Source organism: Canis lupus, chromosome 5, assembly GCF_048164855.1.
Source record: "Canis lupus baileyi chromosome 5, mCanLup2.hap1, whole genome shotgun sequence".
Lineage (NCBI taxonomy): Eukaryota > Metazoa > Chordata > Mammalia > Carnivora > Canidae > Canis > Canis lupus.
In genome coordinates, this window is record NC_132842.1 from 8,230,987 (window position 1) to 8,251,753 (window position 20,767).

The 20,767-nt window shown below is 39.0% G+C and overlaps 1 protein-coding gene across 1 annotated transcript in view; it reads left to right on the plus strand.

Moving 5' to 3' along the window:
- Nucleotides 1-20,767, plus strand: part of C5H10orf67 (chromosome 5 C10orf67 homolog) — a 194,214-nt gene that overhangs the window by 40,894 nt on the left and 132,553 nt on the right. Inside the window, exons 3-5 of the mRNA XM_072825143.1 lie at nt 10,068-10,188; nt 16,018-16,161; nt 18,513-18,587. Of these exons, the coding sequence (XP_072681244.1) occupies nt 10,068-10,188; nt 16,018-16,161; nt 18,513-18,587 (340 nt within the window). The remainder of the gene's footprint in view (nt 1-10,067; nt 10,189-16,017; nt 16,162-18,512; nt 18,588-20,767) is intronic.

Consider the following 20,767-nt stretch of genomic DNA (forward strand, 5'->3'; position numbering starts at 1 on the left):
CCTCTCTTCCTGGTTCAGCTAGGGGACACCCTTACAAATAGAGATACCACTTATAAATGTAAATGTCCCTTACAAAAAGGGCCACTTCTACTGTTTTCAGAACTTCTCCTGTGCCCGCTGGTCCTTAAAAATAACTAACTCAAGAATCCTTATGCCCAAGAGGAATATTTTAGGGTGGCAAATTCTGCTCCATTGTAGTGTTGTAGAGAGCAAAATGGAATCTGGCATGTCAGGTAGGGGCCTGGGTCAAGCGATGACACCAGCTAGGAGATATTATGGGGACCACCGTCAGCTGACACACCAGAACTGGTAATCAGAGGAGGTCTGCAGAGATCCAAAACCTTTTTTTTTTAAAGGTTTTTAATTTTATTTATTTATTCATGAGAATAAATTTTAATTTATTTATTTATTCATGATAATATTAATAATATTATTAATTTTATTTATTTATTCATGAGAGACAGGGGCAGACACAGAGGCAGAGGGAGAAGCAGGCTCCATGCAGGGGAGCCTGATGCAGTACTCGATCCCCGGATCCTGGGATCACACCCTGAGCTGAAAGCAGACACTCAACCGCTGAGCCACGCAGGCGTTCCACATTAAAGCCCTTTAAAAAGGAAAGGATTTGGGCAGCAAAGTGTTGGACTCTTCAGACCTGACCCCTCTGTCTGACCACTTTAAAAAAGGCAAATGCCGCCAAAGGCCCTGCCTGATTGATCTCTGACCAGAACCGAGATCCTTCACTGCTGGAACATAAGCAGTAAGTGCCAAGGGCTGACCCAGACCAGCCCGGGGCCCCATCTCAGCTGCGCACCCACAGACTGACTTTGAGTTTGGTTCATTAACTTCCCACACTCTTCTGTTATCTTGCTTGTTGTGTGGTTTGTCTTCTGTCCTGCTTTGTATGTTGTCTAAGAAGCCAAGTTTAATCACATGGTGACTGTCATTGAGTTTGCAATCCTAAACCTGCTTTATAATTGTGATTTAACTTTGCTCTATGGTTGAATAAAGCTGACATTGTGGAAAGGCACAACCTTTCCACAACGTGTGCGCCTTCATAGCATGCTCATGACTAGCATGGAAAGGCCAAGAAGCACCCTAGAGAATCCCCCGGGTTCCAGAGATGGTCTTCGCTGACTCCATTGTATACCAACAACTCACTTGCTCCTTCATAATCGGAATCAATCACTTTGGCCGGACCCCATTCTCTGCCTTTTAGTTCAATGACAAAAGGATCACAAAGTGGCCAGTTGATTAACTCTCATCTAATTCAATGGAACTCTTGTGTTTCTGGGTGGAAGCATTCTTCCCCTGAGGACTGTGACCTCCAAGCCAGCATATCATAAAGTTGCTGGGACAGGAAGCAATACTTTTGGTAGAAAGTTATTAGGTATATTAGGGAGAGAAGCCACTTCCACTTCTGTCTCTAGGTTCCTGGACCTATGGCTGGGGGAGAGAGAGCACCACATACTGATTCAAAGTATGTACTGTATCCTGGAAGGCAGAAACACATCCTTTCATGGATCTGTCTCACAACTGCCATAATCAAATCTTCAGTGAGCTATTTTACCTTTTCATTAAGCTTGCACTCCTGGGTGATGGGATATGTGATAAAACCAGTGAGTTCCATGGGCATGAGCCCTTGCTACATTTCTTTTGCTATGAAACAAGTACCCTTATCAGAATGATTATGTGCACTATGTCACAATGATGGATGATGGGGAACAGAGGGCTGCTAAGGAAAAAACACAAACTGCCACCCCATAAATGACCCCACCCCAGGGTGGGATATGTGTGACATTCCTCGGGAAGTGGCCAATTGTCTTAATGTTAATGACCTGCTTGAGGGATAAACAATCTTTAACTTGACAATGGCAAGGCCTCCAGGTTCTGGTAGGTCCTCCTTTGCATATGAAAATCCTTTTGAAATCTGCCTTTTCCTTACCTCCCCCAACTCTGCAGGTATATAATCAGCCACCCCTCACAAGCCTGGGGCAGCAGCTCTCTTCCTGCCCCGAAGTCCTGTCCCTGGGCTTTAATAAAACCACCATTTTGCACCAAAGATGCCTCAAGAATTTTCTTGGTCTTTAGCTCCAGACCTCACCCCACCAAACCTCACCTATAATCCAAAACTTCATCAGTGGATAAGGCATTTTGTAGTGAATAGTGGCATCATGGTCAGGGAATACAAATCCATATCCAGAATACATACATGTCTCTCCCAGAGAGGATGGTGGAAGAGGTTCAGTGTTATCAGGCTGCCACTAGGCGGCTGGCTATCCTCACTGGTTAATACTGGCATATTAGGGACTCGGTATTCTCTATTGTTGGCTGATGAGGCACTCAATGCTTGCAGCAGCCAGAACAAACTCAGAAGTCTATGTTGTTGAACTCCATCCCTTCCACCATAGCCATTTCATTCAAGGGCTACTGAGCGAACACTGGAATGGTTGCAGCAACTAGCTGCTGTCCACAGTGTGTCATTTTACCTACTTGGTCATTGCATACTTTATCTGTGGTGGATGACCCTTGGTGAGCATTCACAGGGTATGCAAGTATCTTCATAGCCCATGCTCATTCTTTCATTCTTTATATATATATATATATATATATATATATATATATATATATATATATAATGTTCTTTGTTTATTTGGAGAGCATGAGTGGTGAGGGGGAGGTGCAGAGGGAAAGGGAGAGAGAGAGAGAGAGAGAGAATCTCAAGCAGACTGAGCCCTGAGCCACAGAGCCTGACATGGGGTTCAGTCTCATGACCCTGAGATCTTGACCTGAGCCAAAATCAAGAGTTGGATGCTTTAACCGACTGAGACACCCAGGCACCCCTAGCCTGTGCTCATTCTTAAAGGGTCATCTGCAGAACTCTTCCCCAGACTTTCTTGTCACCAGTCTCTCAGTCTTCTTCCTTCCAAGTTCCTGACCATTATTCAGTTAAAACTTTAGCAACAGTATACAAATTAATGCAGGTACACAATTATGGCTCACTCTCATCCAGAAAAAGTAAATGACCAAATGGACTACTTCAGTTCTATTAGGTGGAAGGATTTTCCTTCATTGCTGTCCCTCAAGGTCACCTCTGAGCGGAGCTGTAGTGGAGCTGTGGAACTATAGGCATCCCCGTCCTGATGGCAATCCCCTCTATTAACTAGGCTTGAGTTTTTTTCTTCCTCAATCAACTGATTGTACAGAATTTGCCATGAGGCTGTAACTATGGTTTGGAGGGGAAGAGGCAATCGGAACAGGAGGTATGGGCTTCCTGTAAGCGTCTTTCCTTCTGCTTGAGCCTGGTCTCTTATGTCACTTCCGTGCTCATGCCCAAGTGTATGGTTTGGTGGGTAAGATAAAACCTAACTTATCATGGGAAACTCAGGCCTGATGACTCATGTTTACAGGAGTTAACATTCAGTCTTTTCCAGACTCAATTGTGAGCCAGCGCTGTTTATCAAAAGGATGATAGTCATCTACCTAAGAAGGCACAAGATTCGCTCTAAAGTCCTAGAGGCCTTCGCTGTGATTTTCTTAGTGGTGCTTGCCAGAGGATCACAGATCACCCTTATTTGTCGTAGACAAACAGTGCCATTATCTACTGGATCATAATGTCCAAGTGGAAGAGCAGCTTGCACTACAGTCTAGATTTCTTTTATTGTAAACTTTCTTAAAAACTGGCAGCTTTGCAGTTAGAAAATGAGTTGAAGCAGCATATACAAATGTGGTATACGTTGCTTCCAGTCACATTTCATTGTTCATTAAGGCCTAAAATGTTGACAGTTCTTGCTGGTTGAAATTGATGAAATTCGAACTTGCTTAAAGAATGCATATGACGTTTTAAAAATACTTTACTTTGAAATAACTTCGAATTGACAGAGAAATTGCCAGAACTAAGATCCCTCATATCCTCTTCACCTAGATTCATCAATTCTTGACCTTTTACCTTGTTTTTCCACCCCCCCGCCCCCGCCCCGCTCCTCTTCTTTGTCCCTTCTGTGTGCACATTCACACATACACGAATTCATATACTCATTATTATTAATCTTTTTAGAACATTTTGAGAGCAAGCTATAGGATTGGTGCCCATCACTGCTAAGAATTAGTGTGTTTTTCCTAAAATGGATATTCTCCTATATACCTAGCATACAGCTCTCAAAATCGGGAAGCCAACATTAGCCCAACACTACATCAGGCCCCTTCAAGTTGTGCCAAGGGCCCCAATGATAGCTTTTTTCCTTTCTGGTCTGGGATCCTATCTAGGAGTATGTTGCATTTAGCTATCCTGGCCCTTCAGACGCATCCAGTTTGAAAGAACTCCTATTGCCTCTAGCTGTCCTTTATGTCCTTGACATTTTTTAAAAGTATAGACTTTGGATTTAGTGTCCAGCTCTGTCTAGTGTTTTCTTATAATCAGACTCTTATTATGCATTCTTGGCAGGAAATGCCACAGAAATGGAGGTATGTGCTTTTCAGGGCATCCACTTTAGTGGGCACACGTTCATTATGTTTCCCTGTTGGTGCTTTAACCTCGACCTCATTGGGTTGGTGTCTACCAGGATTCTCTACCAAAAATTTGCCATTTTTTGCAATAGATTAACATTTTGTGAGTAGGTATTACAAAATCTCCTTTTCCTTTCTTCCCCCTTAGCTTCATTGAAATACAATTGACACATAACACTGTGTAAGTTTAAGGTGTATGATGTGATGATTTGATATTTTGTATATATTGTAAAATTGTTACCACAATAAGGTTATTAACACATCCATCACTTCACATTGTTATGTGTGTATGAACATTTAAGATTTATTCTCTTAGCAACTTTCAAGTATGATATAGTATTGCTGACTATAATCACCAGGCTGTACATTAGCTAGAACTTATTTCTCTTATAACTGGAAGTTTGTACGCTTTGACCAACATCTCCCCATCTCCCCAGGCCTCAGCCTCTGCAACTGCCAATCAACTCTGTTTCTATGAGTTTGCCTTTTTTAGATTCCACATATAAGTGAGATCATACAATATTTGTCTTCCTCTAACTTATTTTACTTAGTATAATGCCCTCAGAGTTAATCTACGTTGTCACAGATGATGGGATTTCCTTCTTTTTTTATAGTGGAAGATTATTCCATTGTATGTAAACACTATATTTTCTTTATCATTTATCCATTAATGGGCACTTAGGTTATTTCCATGCTTTAGCTATTTTGAATAATGTTTCAGTGAACATGGGGTGGAGGGGTGGTAAATATTGAGATAATAACTTAATTTCCTTTGGATACATTCTCAGAAATGGGATTGCTGGGCAGCCCCAATGGCCCAGCGGTATAGCGCCGCCTTCAGCCTGGGGTGTGATCCTGGAGACCCTGGATCCAGTCCCACGTCAGGCTCCCTGCATGGAGCCTGCTTCTCCCTCTGCCTGTGTCTCTGCCTCTCACTCTCTCTCTCTCTCTCTCTCTCTCTGTCAGTCATGAATAAATAAATAAAATCTTAAAAAAGAAAGAAAGAAATGGGATTGCTGGTACATGAAGTATTCTATTTTGAAGTTTTTGAAAAAAATTCCTTGTTTTAATCACAATTCCACTGACCAGCCTTACCTGTCATTGAAGACTCCCACCTAAATGAGACACCACTATGGCGGTTGCCAGATGCTGATGCTCTATCTTCCTTGGGTTTTTTTACATTTTTACATTTATGTACTCCTTCTCCCAATCATGCTGGCTCTGTGCTGCTGCTTGTGTTTCTCACACTGCTGTGCTTGCTTCGGCAGCACATATACTAAAACTGTTTCTCACACTACCCTACATTCTTGGCTACGAGGCCTGTTGGCCTTTTCCTCTGCATGGCTCCTAACCTTTCTTATGAAGAAATTGACTCATGTCACTGACCACCATGTTGATTCCTCCACTCTGGCAAGGTAAGGGAATGGAAGGAATAGGAAGATGGAAAAGAAAGTGACTATATATCATTTTTATAGGTAGAACTGTGGAGAGACTATATTTTAGGCTGAAGGTACTGCCCAACCTTCAGATACAGATGTATTTTGAGAACATTTAATAGATGAGTATGGTACATAGGGTATACAAAATGAAAGATGAGTTTACCACTACCTCACAATATATAACGTATTTTTGTTTACTTGTTTACTGGTTGTCTCTCCCTTTAGAATATAAGTTCCATGAGAACAAAGACTTTGACTTGCCCATTCCTATTACCTTTGTGCCAGAAACAGTGCCTGGCAAACAGTAGGTACTCAGTTATTCTTTGTTAAGTGCATGAAGCTCAGATAAGTAGTTTGCACCCATAGTTTGGAGATCAGAATAAGAAGACTGAATATAATTCTCTTGGACAGTGGAAGGCTATTAAAGTCTTTATAGCAGGATAGTGAAAGAACCCGAGTTTTAGTAAGATACCTCTAGGGACCATGGGAATGATAGATTAAAAAGACAAAAATTTGGAACCTGGTCATAGTTTTAGGAAACCTTTATTGTCTACATTTTGTGGGACACTTGTTTGAAAGTATAATGATTTTATTTTTATTTCATGTTTTAAAAGATTTCCAAATGTATAAAAAAGGAGAATTTCTTTAAAATTTATAAAACATATGTCCTAGAAAAAGCCTGCCACATGTACAATTTGTCATCTATAATAGTTGCCATACTTAAAAACTATCAAAAATATTTTCCCTAAAATTTTACATCATCACCCTTAAAAATTGCTTTTTTCTTATTTCTTATAAACTGTTTTAAAACACATCTTAAAATTTTTGTAATTGATCATATGATTCATCCATTTCTATAGTCTAGTACAATATCATAATTTTAATATAATAATTATAATTTATGGTTTTCACAAATGATTTTCAAAAATGGTTATAAATTTTAGACAGACAAAGCTTTGAATATTGATGATCTTTTTAGTTAATTATTATATCTTAGTCTTAAAAAATTTCAATACAGGGGTGCCTGGCTGGCTTAGTCAGAAGAGTATACAATTCTTGATCGCAGGGTCATGAGTTTGAGCCCCATTTTGGGTGTAGAGATTATTTAAATAAATAAAGAACTGTAAAAAATAAAATTAAATGAAAAAATTCAATACAACAAGCATTTATTGAGAGGATTTTGTGGGTCAGGACTCTGCAGTGTTTGAAATCTTACCCTACTTACAAGCTAACAAGTTTGCTTATTTTATGGCCCCTAGCAGAAGACACAAGACTCCTGGATCAGAGACAAAGGACTTTATCATCATGGCAAAACCAGTATCCAGACCTTCATATTTGTTTGTCTTGATCTGCCATGCCCCCTCAGTGCCATGAGGGTAACACTAAAGGCCCATCATGGATACCTATATACACAGCGTGTTGCATTAAAGGAAGGGTCCCTGAGCTCACCACTTTATTTTATTTTTTTATTTTTTAAAGATTTTATTTATTTATTCATGAGAGACACACACACACAGAGGCAGAGACATAGGCAGAGGGAGAAGCAGGCTCCATACAGGTTGCCTAATGTAGGACTCGATCGCGGGACTCCAGGATCACACCTTGGCAGGCTTTCAACTGCTGAGTCACCCAGGCAACCCTCACCATTTTAATAGTAAAGAGTACCAGCCTGCTTCTTGGTGGAGGAAAGGCATTACCTCATCCTTTAAGGTTGCTCACTGCAAACACAATTCTGAGGAATGGCCTGTGGAAAGAGTGGCCAGGATTTTGCATTCCTGGCATATGCAGAAAGAAGGTGCAGGGACACTCAGGGACCAAGGAGATTGCCTCTTCCAACAGAACTCTGTTAGTGTGGGGGAGGGGAGAGAGGAGGAAAGGCTCCTAAAATGAAATTTGATCAAATCTAAAATATAATTTTCTGTGGAAAAACACCAGAAATATTAGTTGAAACTGAGGTATACAACATTACTGCTGTTCCCTCCCCATCTGGATAATGCTACTGATCATGAGTATGACATTGATGAGTGTGTAGAAAATTGGTTGAAAATTTAGTGGGGTTAATTGAAAATCATTATATTAAATGTTTAATATTTTGTAAGTTTATACTTAGTCTTTCTTGGTTAAATATTACTGTACTTCAATGGTTTTTTCCAAACATGATGAAAAAATTATGATACTTCAGAACATAGTAGCTGATGGTAATAACTGCCCCCACAGCACCAATAACATATATATGACATTGCAGGAAGGCCAGAGGTATGACAAGTTTTAGAGCTAGTTGAGTCAATGGCTAAAAAAAGTCATCAGTCAAAGTTACTTCTGTTTATTTTTAAAAAGCTCATAATCTATGTACTGACTTTGCCTTTGGCTGACCCTGCTTGTGGTCACCAGATGGCTGTGGCACTTCTTGGCATCACTTCAACACATGGCAATATTCAGAGTCACAGAGGAAAACTCTCCTCTGGTGCCCCTGCGTAGGAGCATAGAAAGTTTTACCCCAAGTCCCTCAAAAGATCTTTCCTCATGTCATTCTTGCTAGAACCAATTCCATACCCACCCCTAAAACAATCTGCCCAGAAGAATGGGATCTCTGTGATGGGCTGAGACCAGACAAGAGCTACCCTTGGCACTGGAAACATGATCACCCTGCCCTGAATTCTGTGGGACATGATCCTGAGACTCTGCCAGCAAATAAAAAGGAGGGAAAGGGTTGCAGGGGTGCCCCCTTCAGAGTCCGTGCCAGCTGGTCAGCAAACCAGTGAAGATAGTACCTCACTCTGTCTTCAGAGTCTATCCTGAAAAGTATGGTAATTCTACTTGGGCTTTCATGGCATTCTGTTTTTAGCAGACATTTTATTTTTTTTTTAATTTTTATTTATTTGTGATAGTCACACACACACACACACACACACACACACACACACACAGAGGCAAAGGGAGAAGCAGGCTCCATGCACCGGGAACCCAATGTGGGATTCGATCCCTGGTCTCCAGGATTGCGCCCTGGGCCAAAGGCAGGCGCCAAACCGCTGTGCCACCCAGGGATCCCTTTAGCTGACATTTTAGAAACTGGTAGTTTTGGTTAAGTTTGATCAAATTGACAAGGAGCGCATCCAGAAAATAGGCTTTCTTTTTACTATTTGAGAAGATTAAAGATCTATCTGAGGTGTTTACAAATGCTTAAGTTCCTTGCCTACTCAGATTTTGCAGGAATGGAGTTTGAAAATCAAATATAGTATGGTGGTGTGATTATCTTAAAGAATAATCTTCAAATTTTTTGGTTTCAAGAACTTTCATAGTCTCAAAAATTACTGGGGACCTCAAAGAGCTTTAGTTTATGCCTATTCTTGGTGACCATATTAGAATTTTAAAAGGAGAAATTAATATATGTATTTTAATTCATTTATAATAATGGTAAACCAATTCTATGCTAACATAAATAACATATTTTAAAGAAAATGAACTCTATTTTTTAAAACAAGAACTCTAATGAGTATAGTGTCATTGCTTTACATTTTTGCACACCTTTTTAGTGCCTGGGTTAATGCATGATAGCTGAATTTTCATATCTGCTTCTACACTCATGTCATGCATTCACATAACCTGTAGCTTCTGGATAACTCCACTGAACACTACTGTAAGAGCATGATAGTGGAAAAGGCAAATAAAATATTAATACTATTATGAAAATAATTTTGACCTCGTGGATTGCTTGGAAGAGTATGCTGGAACCCCTGGTGTTTTCAGGCCACTCTTTGAGAACCACTATCTTGAAGTATTTTTGCTTGATGTGTCTGTGTGTAATTTATAATGTCTTTAAAACAGCAGATAGGATATTAAAAGGAGGCTCAAATATATCAGAAAATGGAAATAAGATGAGTAGCAGTGGGAAAATATACCACAGTTCAGGGAATCTGATAATCCACAGAGTCCTGGTGAAAACCCTAAATCATGAGCAAGTAATTCAGAGCTTTCCTCACTCTACCAGTCCCTTTGAATCTTTAAAACATAATATGATTTACACAAAAATATGTGCTATAATACATATTTTTTTTTCTATAATACATATTTTAAAATAAGTTATCTACTATATAAAGCACTGTACTCTCCATTTTTTTTCAGACTTACTATTTCAGATGATTTGAAAGTTGGCTTTTTCAGTACAGACCATGCTACTCAAACAGATTACAGTGAAATTCTGCCGTTAAAAGAGTTGAGTTCATCTACAGAAAAGCTAATACAGGTAAATCTGGATTTGTTTTCAAACTTCTGAGATCATTATAGATATTGTTTGCCTTTGTGTCTCTTTCCTTTGCAGAATTTAAATGAGTAAAAATGTTTAAATATTAGCATCTTTACAAGCTGACTTGGATGACAGTTGTGTTTTTTAAAATAATTTGTAGGAGGGCGGGGGGTGGGAGTGAATGGGTGACGGGCACTGGGGGTTATTCTGTATGTTAGTAAATTGAACACCAATAAAAAATTAAAAAATAAATAAAAAAAAATAAATAAAAAATAAAATAATATTGTATAAACTACTCCTTATATTTATGTCATGTTTATATATGTTAACCTGTTTAGCGAAGTGGGTTGTTACTCTCTTTGGAATACTTTTGACATCTGTCAACATTTTCTATTTATGATACTTTTTTAAGAATTATAAAAGATTTTTGAATTGTAGAAAATGTGGAGAGTAATATGATGAATAATTGTGTTACCCTCATACAATTTTGTCAAATCTTGACATTCCACCATTATTTCCTTTGGATCTTTTTTGATTGTAAAGAAACAGAACGTCTCATAAACATCAGATATGAAGAGTTATTAAAATCTCTAATCCATAGAACTCTCATGGGATAGCATACTACTATGAATACTCTTGTTTACTTTGCTTCTGTTTTTTCACTTAACAATGTGGAAAATCATTCCATGTTGGTACATAATTTTCTCATCATTTTCACGAGTATATCCTATTGTAAAATGTGCATCATTTATTTAGCTCTCCCCCTATGAATGGACACTTTAGTTGTTTCAAATCATCTGCTGTGATGAAGAATTCTGTACATACTCATAGGCCAACAAATCTGTAGCATAAACTTAAAAGTGGAATTTCTGAGACAGAGAATGTATGCATTAGCCACTTTGAAGGATGTTGCCAAATTGCCCTGCTGGGAGATTGTACAATGTGCACCCCTACTAGTAACTTTTGGAGGTGTCTCTTTTCTTACATGCTTGCTAGTTACCTTTTCTAATAATACCTTCAGAAAAGTTTTATAACTTTATTTCCTTGCAACTGGGCACATCCAAATGAGTAAATTTTGGTCAGTAGAATTACATGGAAATATTATATGGCAGCTTTGGGGAAGCTTCTTGAAGAAACAATTCACATGCACTTACTTTCTGCTACTTCACTTCTTTCTCCTCCTCTTCTTCCTTCCCCTTTCCTTCTTCCTCACTCCCTCCTTCCCTCCTTTCCTTTCCTTATTTTTGTGCCTAGAACATGGATGCTTCCGTTTGCACGATGATTCTGAGGCAGTATACACAGCATAGTAATAAGGTAGAAGGATCTTAGGGGTTTTTCACCACTGACTGCCTACCGCAATTTCTAGTGAATGAGAAATAAAATTTATTTCCCTTTTGTGCTTCTGTTATTTGGATTTTTAAAATATAGCTGAACCAAATTCTGATACACATGCTTAAATCAGATTAAGGATGTTTCCTTTATTTTTAATTAATTAAAAGCATTTTAAAAATCATGAATGAAAAAAAAATCATGAATGACCTGATTTGAATGCTTTCCATACTATTGAGTCATATGGCTTTTTTCCTTTATGTGATGATGTGAACATTGACTTTTGAATAGTAAACGTGGAATGAACCCAACTGGACTATAATGTTTCTTTTGCTTTCCACATCATTTGCTATATTTCTATTAATGATTGTTCTCCATTTATGTTCATAAGAGACTGTCCTATAAATTTATCTTTTCTTCTTATACTATTGTTCACTCTTGGTACCAAGATCATAGTACTTTCATACAATGAGTTGGGAGATGTTCCTCAGTCTATTCTCTGGAATGGTTGGCATGAAGTTAGAATTATCTATCTCTTCAGTGTTTGTTAGAACTTCCTTGTAAAATTGCAAGTGCTTATTTTTATTGCTATTTTTATTTTGTTATGGATATAGTATGGTTTTCTTAAACATTCTTGGGTCAGTTTTGACATTATATTTTTCTATAAAAATATTTATTTTGCCAAGTTTTCAAATTATAGGCATAATGTTGACGGTCTTCTCATTACTTTTAAATCTTTATTGTGTCTGTAGTTATATTTTTTAAAAATACTAATATTAAAAAAATGAAAATAAAATGCTAATATTGTGTGTATACCTCTTCTTTTTTTTCCTAGAAGATCTTGGAAGCTATATCTATCTCATTATTATTATTATTATTATTATTATTATTATTATTATAACTCAAATAGAAATCATTGGTTTTTATGGTCTGAATAATAAAAGGACAGCACAGTCACAGACACTGAACGTGATCGTGTGGGGTTCCTAAAAAGAAAAGAACCAAAGAGAAGGAGCATAAAATCTATATGTAAACTCAGAAAAAACCTCTGGGTGATCCCTGAAACACACGCATGTGGAGCACGTGCACATCTGAGGTTTTATAAACCTTCAGATTTATAATCCTCTCTATCATATCTTTATTTCTAGTTCATAAATTTCATATCTTTATTATTTAACTGCTTTTACTATTCTGGGTTCACTTTGTTTTCCTTTTTCTAATTCCTTGAGTTGGATCTCAGTATCAATTAGGATATCATATAGCTCTATTTTAGAGAATGCAACTATATCGGCTTAATCAAATAAGTCATATATATTATTTTCCTTTACTTCATTGTGCATAATTATAATAGCTGCTTTAAAATCTTTGCCAATGCTTGTGTAATACTGGTGTTGGTCTCAATCATTTTTTTTCTTGGGACAGAATCACATTTTCCTGGGATTTTTTTGTTTTGTGTTTTTGTTTTTGTTTTAAATATCAGGTAATTTGAATTATATCCTGGATATTGTGAATGTTATGTTCTGGCTTCTAATATATATGTATATTCCTTCAGAAGACTGTTGATGTCTGTATTTTGGCACATAATAAACTTGTTTGGATTCCAACTGCAAATGTATCTTGGTTGACAGCCCAAATCTCACAGGCTGCTTGCAGTGTGCTCCATGTGCATGTGTTTCAGGGATCACCCAGAGGTTTTTTCTGAGTTTACATATAGATTTTATGCTCCTTCTCTTTGGTTCTTTTCTTTTTAGGAACCCCACACGATCACATCCAGTGTCTGTGATTGTGCTGTCCTTTTATTATTCAGACCATAAAAACCAATGATTTCTATTTGAGGTTTAGCTGCCTTGTGAGGTCACTGAACATAGCTACCCAGCAGGCATCTCACCCTGCATCAGTTCCTTCCTCCAATTTTTCAATCCCCTCCAGGATTCTCCTGCTTCTGTTTATTCTCCAGTGTCTTCAAGTTGTTGGTTGTGTTTTGTTCATATTTTATCTAGAGTTTATAGTGCTGTCTGGGAATCTTCAATCCAGTGAAGTTTGTTTGACCACACAGGATTTCCATGCCTCTCTTTTGCAGAATATGCAATTCATCTAGAACTGGGTCTTCTAAAGGCAAAGTCATCTCTGCCTGTTCTGGGAATTTAAGGAATTACTTAAGACATCACTTGCTTTCAAATATTTTTAAACATGATTTCTCAACATAGTACTCTTTATGAGTTGACAACAGGGTATAAAGAAATAGGGGGATGAGACAGTCATAATTTTTCAAATCTGGGCCTTCCATTACTGGCTGTGTAATATTGGATTAGACAGTCACTTAACCACTTGAAGTCTTGTTATCCTCATCTGCAAAATAAAATCTTTCCTATAGTTTCAGGATACTAAAACGAGATGTTTTTCAGGATACTAAAACAAGATGCTTTTCAGGATGCTAGTACACCAGGTATCAAATTCCAAAGTGAGTTTGAGTTAGATCCCATTTGCAGAATTTACAAAAGGAATGTTGCATATCAGATCCATGACTCTTAGCTTTTGAAATAGATCAAGGACAACAAAAATAAAGGAGTCAGGAGGTGAAGAGGCAAAATTACTGAAGTGATCGAGAAAGCTCTATTGCCATGCTCTTTATAGGGTAAGAGGTACCAGAAGTGATCTTCCTCAACTTAAGGCTAGTAAGGCAGCCTTGTATGAAACCTGAAGTATGTTTGCTGCTTTTGGAAGACACAGGGGACTGGTGTTGATCCTTACATAAGGAAGCTAAGGGTTATGGGATGAGGAATGTGTGATTATTTTCCATGGACCGTACATGGCCTTTGAAAGAGTGAGAGAAAGTGCATCATCATGAGGTCATTCTGGGCCCTATCTAGTAGAATGATCTAAAAGGACAGAGGACCCTCAACAGCAAGGAGAAGAAAAAAAGAGTTTATTCGTAGGAGTGTAGGAAAGAATAGCAATGATCACCCAGTCTTACTTGGATGTGTTTAACTTTTAGTAATCATATTCTAAATGCCACTTTGAAGCTGTGTTTTGAGTGACAGTAGGACTTCCTATTCCGAAAAATGAGTAGAAATGTCATGGAATTGCCTAAAGTTTCCATTCAGGGCAGGGGGAAGATTGCCTAGTGAATACATTTTAAATAGTTGGTGGAAGACAAAAACACAGTGTATGTTTTAATGATCAGAAATTATTAGGGATCCCTGGGTGGCTCAGCGGTTTAGCACCTGCCTTCGGCCCAAGGTGTGATCCTGGAGACCTGGGGTCGAGTCCCACATAGGGCTTCCTGCATGGAACCTGCTTCTCCCTCTACCTGTGTCTCTGCCTCTCTTTCTCTCTCTGTCTCTCATGAATAAATAAATAAAATCTTTTAAAAAAATGAAATGATTCTTAGTCAACATGCTAGTTATGTATTTAAGTGCTTGGCTAGAAAATTCACAAAGAATATTAATTTTTGCCTGTCTTTTCTGATTTAATATCCACATCTTGGACTATACCTTTCAAGGTATGATAAAGGGTTGATGTTAGCCACAGGTATTTTATTCTGTATGAGAAGAAACTGCCAGGCACTTTCTCTCCCTTACTCCATTAGCATATGTCAATGTAGCAGATTAACTGGAGTTCTCCAATGTACCCCATATTACAGAGGTTTTCTTAAAAGGCAGGACAGGCCCCCCTGACTACATTCCAGGTAATATGCTCATGTTAGGAAGGAAAAATTTTTCTTTAGCCTTCAACATTCTTTTTTCTTTTTTTTAAAGATTTATTTATTTACTCATGAGAGACACAGAGAGGCAGAGACACAGGCAGAGGGAGAAGCAGGCTCCCTGCAGGGAGCCCAATGTGGGACTCAATCCCAGATCCCATGATCTCGCCCTGAGCAGAAGGCAAATGCTCAACTGCTGGGCCACCCGGGCGTCCCACCCTTCAACATTCTTCTAGCTGGTCCAAGAATCAAATTGACAGGAGACAGATTAACAGAAGAAAAACAATTTAGTAATATGTAGAGCTCCTGACTACACGGGAGAGACCCAGGAAAACTGAGTAACTCTCTGAAATGGCTGAAGCCATAACCCTTTTTTTGGGGGGGAGGGGGGCGGGGGTGAATCCATAACCTTAAATATCCTCTTCAACTAAAGACAAAAGATGTCAGAGGATGAAAGGAGCAGTTATGGGAGCTTATGAGGAAAAGCACAGTATACAAGGGGATGGTGGTTATGCAGATTTAAGTCAACCTAAGAGTTTCTAGAGATTTTAAGTCATCCCCCTCTTGCTGGTATAGCTAGGGAGACAGCCTTCACAAGTGGAGATTTCCCTTATAAATTAGAGCTTTTTCTGTTTGCAATTTCTTAAAAATAATCAGCCTAAAATAATCAATATGCTAAAGAGGCATATCTTAAGGTGCAAAATTTGCTTCTTTACACCCGGAAACAGGTAATGTGCTAGAACCTTTACGCAGAGCACCCTTACTCCCTGCAATAATGTATGTTTTTCCATTTTTAGATTATTAGATCTCTTCAAGTGGATTTTGGGTTCCTCAAACAATTGCTTCAGTTGAAATTTGAGGACCGTCTTAAAGAAGAATCTTTCAGTCTCTTCACTGCTCTACATGACAGGATCCTAAAAATTGAAAAACGTTATCAAGAGGTACATGCTCTCTCATTTCCTTATTTTATATTTATTTGTTTGTTTTACATTTCTTTTGCTATTTTTGTTCATTCCAGGTAATTTTTGCAGTTTTTAAAAACTATTTTATTTATTTAGTTATGAGAGACACACAGAGGGAGGGAGAGACATAGGCAGAGGGAGAAGCAGGCTCCCCTCAGGAACCCAATGCAGGACTCAATCCCAGGACCCTGAGATGACAACCTGAGCCAAAGGGAGATGCTCAACCACTAAGCCACCCAAGTGTCCCATTTCCTTTGTTTTATATGCAGATTGATCTTGTGCTTAGATAGGTATGTACCACAGTTTTGAATTTAGCAACTCATGAGGGCAATTAATTTGCATGTGTTGTGTCTCATACAATAGCTTTACTTTGTGTCAAGAACTTTGTCAGTGCTCTGTATACAAATTAATATAGTTCTCACACTAACTTCATAAAGTAGATGCAATTATTATCTCTCTTTTACGGATGAGGAAACTGAGGCCCAGGAAGTTTAATTAACTTGCTCAAGGCCACCAGTTAAAAAAACAGCAGAGTTATTTTCCTGGCCAGACAGTTTGGTGCTTGAGATCTGGCTCTTAGGCACACAATTTTACATGATATTATTAGTGCTTATTATCTCTGTAGGAGCCAAAGGCTTGAAAACTCTGCAGCTTCCAGGAATTTCCTAAAATCTTTGCTCAGGTTAGCATATTTATCTGTCATTAAGAACAGGTACTAGGCAGCCTGGGTGGCTCAGCAGTTTAGCGCCGCCTTCAGCCCAGGGCGTGATCTTGGAGACCCGGGATCAAGTCCCATGTCAGGATTCCTGCATGGAGTCTGCTTCTCCCTCTGCCTGTCTCTCTCTCTGTGTCTCTCATGAATAAATAAATAAAATTAAAAAAAAAAAAAAAAAGAACAGGTACTGCTAGTCCTCAGTTAAAAAACAAACAAACAAGGGTACCTGGGTGGTTCAGTTGGTTAAGCATCTGACTTTGCTCAGGTCATGATTCCAGGGTCCTGGGATGGAGCCCTGTGTCAGGCTCCCTGCTCAGTGGGGAGTCTGCTTCTCCCTCTGCCCCTCCCCCTGCTCATGCTCACTCATATGTGGAATATAAGAAAAAGTGAAAGGGATTATAAGGGAAAGGAGGGGAACTGAGTGGGAAAAATTAGAGAGGGAGACAAACCATGAGAGACTCCTAACTCTGGAAAGAAAACAATGGGTTGCCGAAGGGGAGGTGGGCGGAGAGATGGGGTAACTGGGTGACAGGCACTGAGGAGGGCACTTGATGAGATGACCACTGGGCGTTATTCTATATGTTGGCAAATCGAACTTAAATAAAAACAAATGTAAAAAAAAAACCACCAACAACAAAGAACAACTCCTTTTCTATTGATCCCACCATTCTGAGACCACAGGAAGCCTTTAAATGTGTTTCCTCAAGTCCCTCAATAATGCTTAAATGAAACCCAATTATTCCTGATCTATAGATAAGGAAACTGAGATAGTAAGGTTAAGTAGCCTGCTTCAGGTCAGACAGATTGAAAAGTGTCACAGTGATATTGAAATCCAATTCTGTCTGACTCTACAGCGTAATCATAGTTTCCACTCCATGCTAGAATCAGAAATGAAATCAGAATCAAGGTTTGTGGGGGATTTTTATGGGCTGTCTTTCATTGTTATCCAAAAACAATGGTCAACTGGTTTGATTAATCAAAAATGACTGGTTTATGGATTAGTGGGTCTAGATTTCTTTTTATGAGCATATCCCATTAAAAAATTACAAGGACTAGGAGAGAAAATGATTACAAATAGATTTTACTATTTTAAAAAGCAATTCTAGGAAGACAGTAAGAAGACTTAAATATGTAAAGGGAAATAAAGTGTTCACAATATCTGTATTTATTTTGTCCATTTGAGCTCTCCATTGCTTATAATTAACTATAAGTAAAACTTGAATATAGTGTCAGTAACTGAGTGGCTCAGTCGGTTGGGTGGCTGGCTCTTGATTTCAATTCCAGTCATGATCTCAGGGTTGTGAGTTCGAACCCTGCATCAGGCTCTGTGCTCAGTACGGAGTCTGCCTAAGAGTCCTTCTCTCCCTCTCCTTCTGCTCCTTGCCCTGCTCACACGTGTGCTCTCTCTCTCTCTCTCAAAAATAAATAAATAAATCTTTTTAAAAACTTGAATGCAGTGTAATCACTGTAGTGTAGGATAAATGATTACAAATTGAACTTTTCACAAGATTTGTGATGATCTGAGCAATGGTTTTATACTGAGTCCCTTAGTAGGTATGAGAGTCATATTTGGAAATACACTGTGGTGCTCATTGTACTTATTTTTGGTTTGCAGAATGAGGACACCATAAGAAAATGCTACAATCAGCAGTTGGCTGATGCCATAGCAGTTATCAAAGGAATGTACAAGGTGGGTGTCTAGTGCTATCAGGGGCAAGGCCAGCTTTACATCCTGTGAGTGCACAGACTGGGCTTGCTGGTGGTTCCCAGTCTGTGTTTTTGGCTTTGAAGATCTGTCTACTCCATTTTCAGGTCAGTGAAAAGGGATCGGGTCCAAGAGTGTTCACACTCATGTTAAATTGACCAAAATAACATTTTATGGTGACAGATCTGACTTTGCAGAGACTGGGAAATTCCAATTTGGTGTTCAGGTAAGTGAGGAAGCAATCCAAAGTTTGTTTGGTGGGATGCCTGGGTGGCTCAGTGGTTGAGCATCTGCCTTTGGCTCAGGTCATGTCCTGGAGTCCCAGGATCGAGTCCCACATCAGGGTCCCCACAGGGATCCTGCTTCTCCCTCTGCCTGTGTCTCTGCCTCTCTCTATCTCTCTCTGTGTCTCTCATGAATAAATAAATAAAATCTTTAAGATAAAAGAAAAAAAATCTGATTGGTTAGCATGCAATTTGATAGAAGTTTAGGTAGTCTTGGAGAGTTCATTGCGATTGTCATAAATCCCAATGAATGGTCTCTGACCCTTGGTGGAGTAACTTTTCTACTGACGAGGACACATCTGTCTGCCAGATAGGGTGCTTCACTCTCCTACACAATGGGAACATTCATAGTTTCGATGATTACCTTTTAGGCGTAGTAAGGACCTTGTGCTTCTTTTAGATTCTATAACTGTAATCTTGACTTTCATTTCAATAAACTACTGGGAAGAAATATTTTTTTTATTATAGCAAATAGTGCATCATTGATTGCATACTTCTTTTCATAGCATTTATCACATTTGTATTTAATTATGTAATTGCCTGTTACATGTTCTGTTCCATGCCAGACTGTAAGCCGTATGAGGGCAGGGATGTTGTCTGTCTCATTCACTGCTCTGCCTGCCTCTTAGCACTGTGCCTGATGCATAATTAACAATCAGCTAATAATTGCTAAATGAATGGATAGTTGCCTGTATGTGTGGCAGATACTGATGACTCAACAGCGATTATCCCTCTTCCTTTTTTTATTAGCAGAAGTGCTTCTTACTATGAAGCCAAAATGCCAGATCTTTTCTTTCCTTGATTCCCTTTCAGATATGATATGAACATAGGCAAGATCAAGTGCCCAACCAATGTGACCTGAAGTTAAGTTGGCTGTGAGGTTTGGGGAGGAGGTTACTCTTTGTAATTCAAAGAGTCTTATGGGAATAAATACCCTTTTTTTTCCCTTTGCCTGCCATTTTTGTCTCCTTCTGATGCTTGGAACTACTGCAGCCAACCTACTACCAAGGACTGAAACACTTTGGATGTGCTAGAGGTAGCAGAGTGGAAAGATAGAAAGCACTAGGGTCCTTGATGACATCATTGAACAACTAAATAACTCTGACTTGCCCTGTCTTTGGCCCTTCATTTAATGAGATAATACACTTTTAGTGTTTAAGTCACTGGTAGTTGCCAGCCAGTTCAGTAATTCATAACTGAAAATATTCTAGGACTGCTCTGTCAACAGTCTTCACGATTCTGTGCTGATTGTGTTTCCAAAAGTGGCTGCAACATCATCTCACTCATGTGCAGTGTTATCTCCCACACAGAGGTGGAGCCTAACTCCTCCTCCACGAATATGGGCTGGCCTCAGTGCTTGCTTTTATAGGTACAGAAGATAAAGGAAGTGAAACTGCACCAGCTCAGAGGTTAGGTCAAAAGAAGCCTTGCTACCTCATTCTCATACTCTTGGAACATTTGCTCTCCGGATTCACCCTCTCTGAATCCAGCCACCATGTTGTGAGAAGCTCAAACTGTTTGGAGGATCTACATGTGGGTACTGGATCCACAGGCTCAACTGAACTCAGCTGTCAAGTCATCCAGCCCCCAGCCATTTTGTCTTTCCATCTGAGGTCCCAGGCATTATGGAGCAAAGAGAAGCCATCCCATTGTGCCAGTCTTAATTTCCTGCCCCACAGAGCTTGTGAGCATGAAAAACTGTTGTGGTTTTATGTCACAAAGGTTGGGGAGATGTATTATGGAACAATAAATAGCTGGCCTGGTTTCCTTGCACTCTCATCAATAAGCAACTGCCAAATTCTCTTTGTTGGACAGATGACTTCTCTAGTAGTATTGCCGGCACCACAGAGCATCGTGGTTAAGAGTTAGAATAATCTGTAC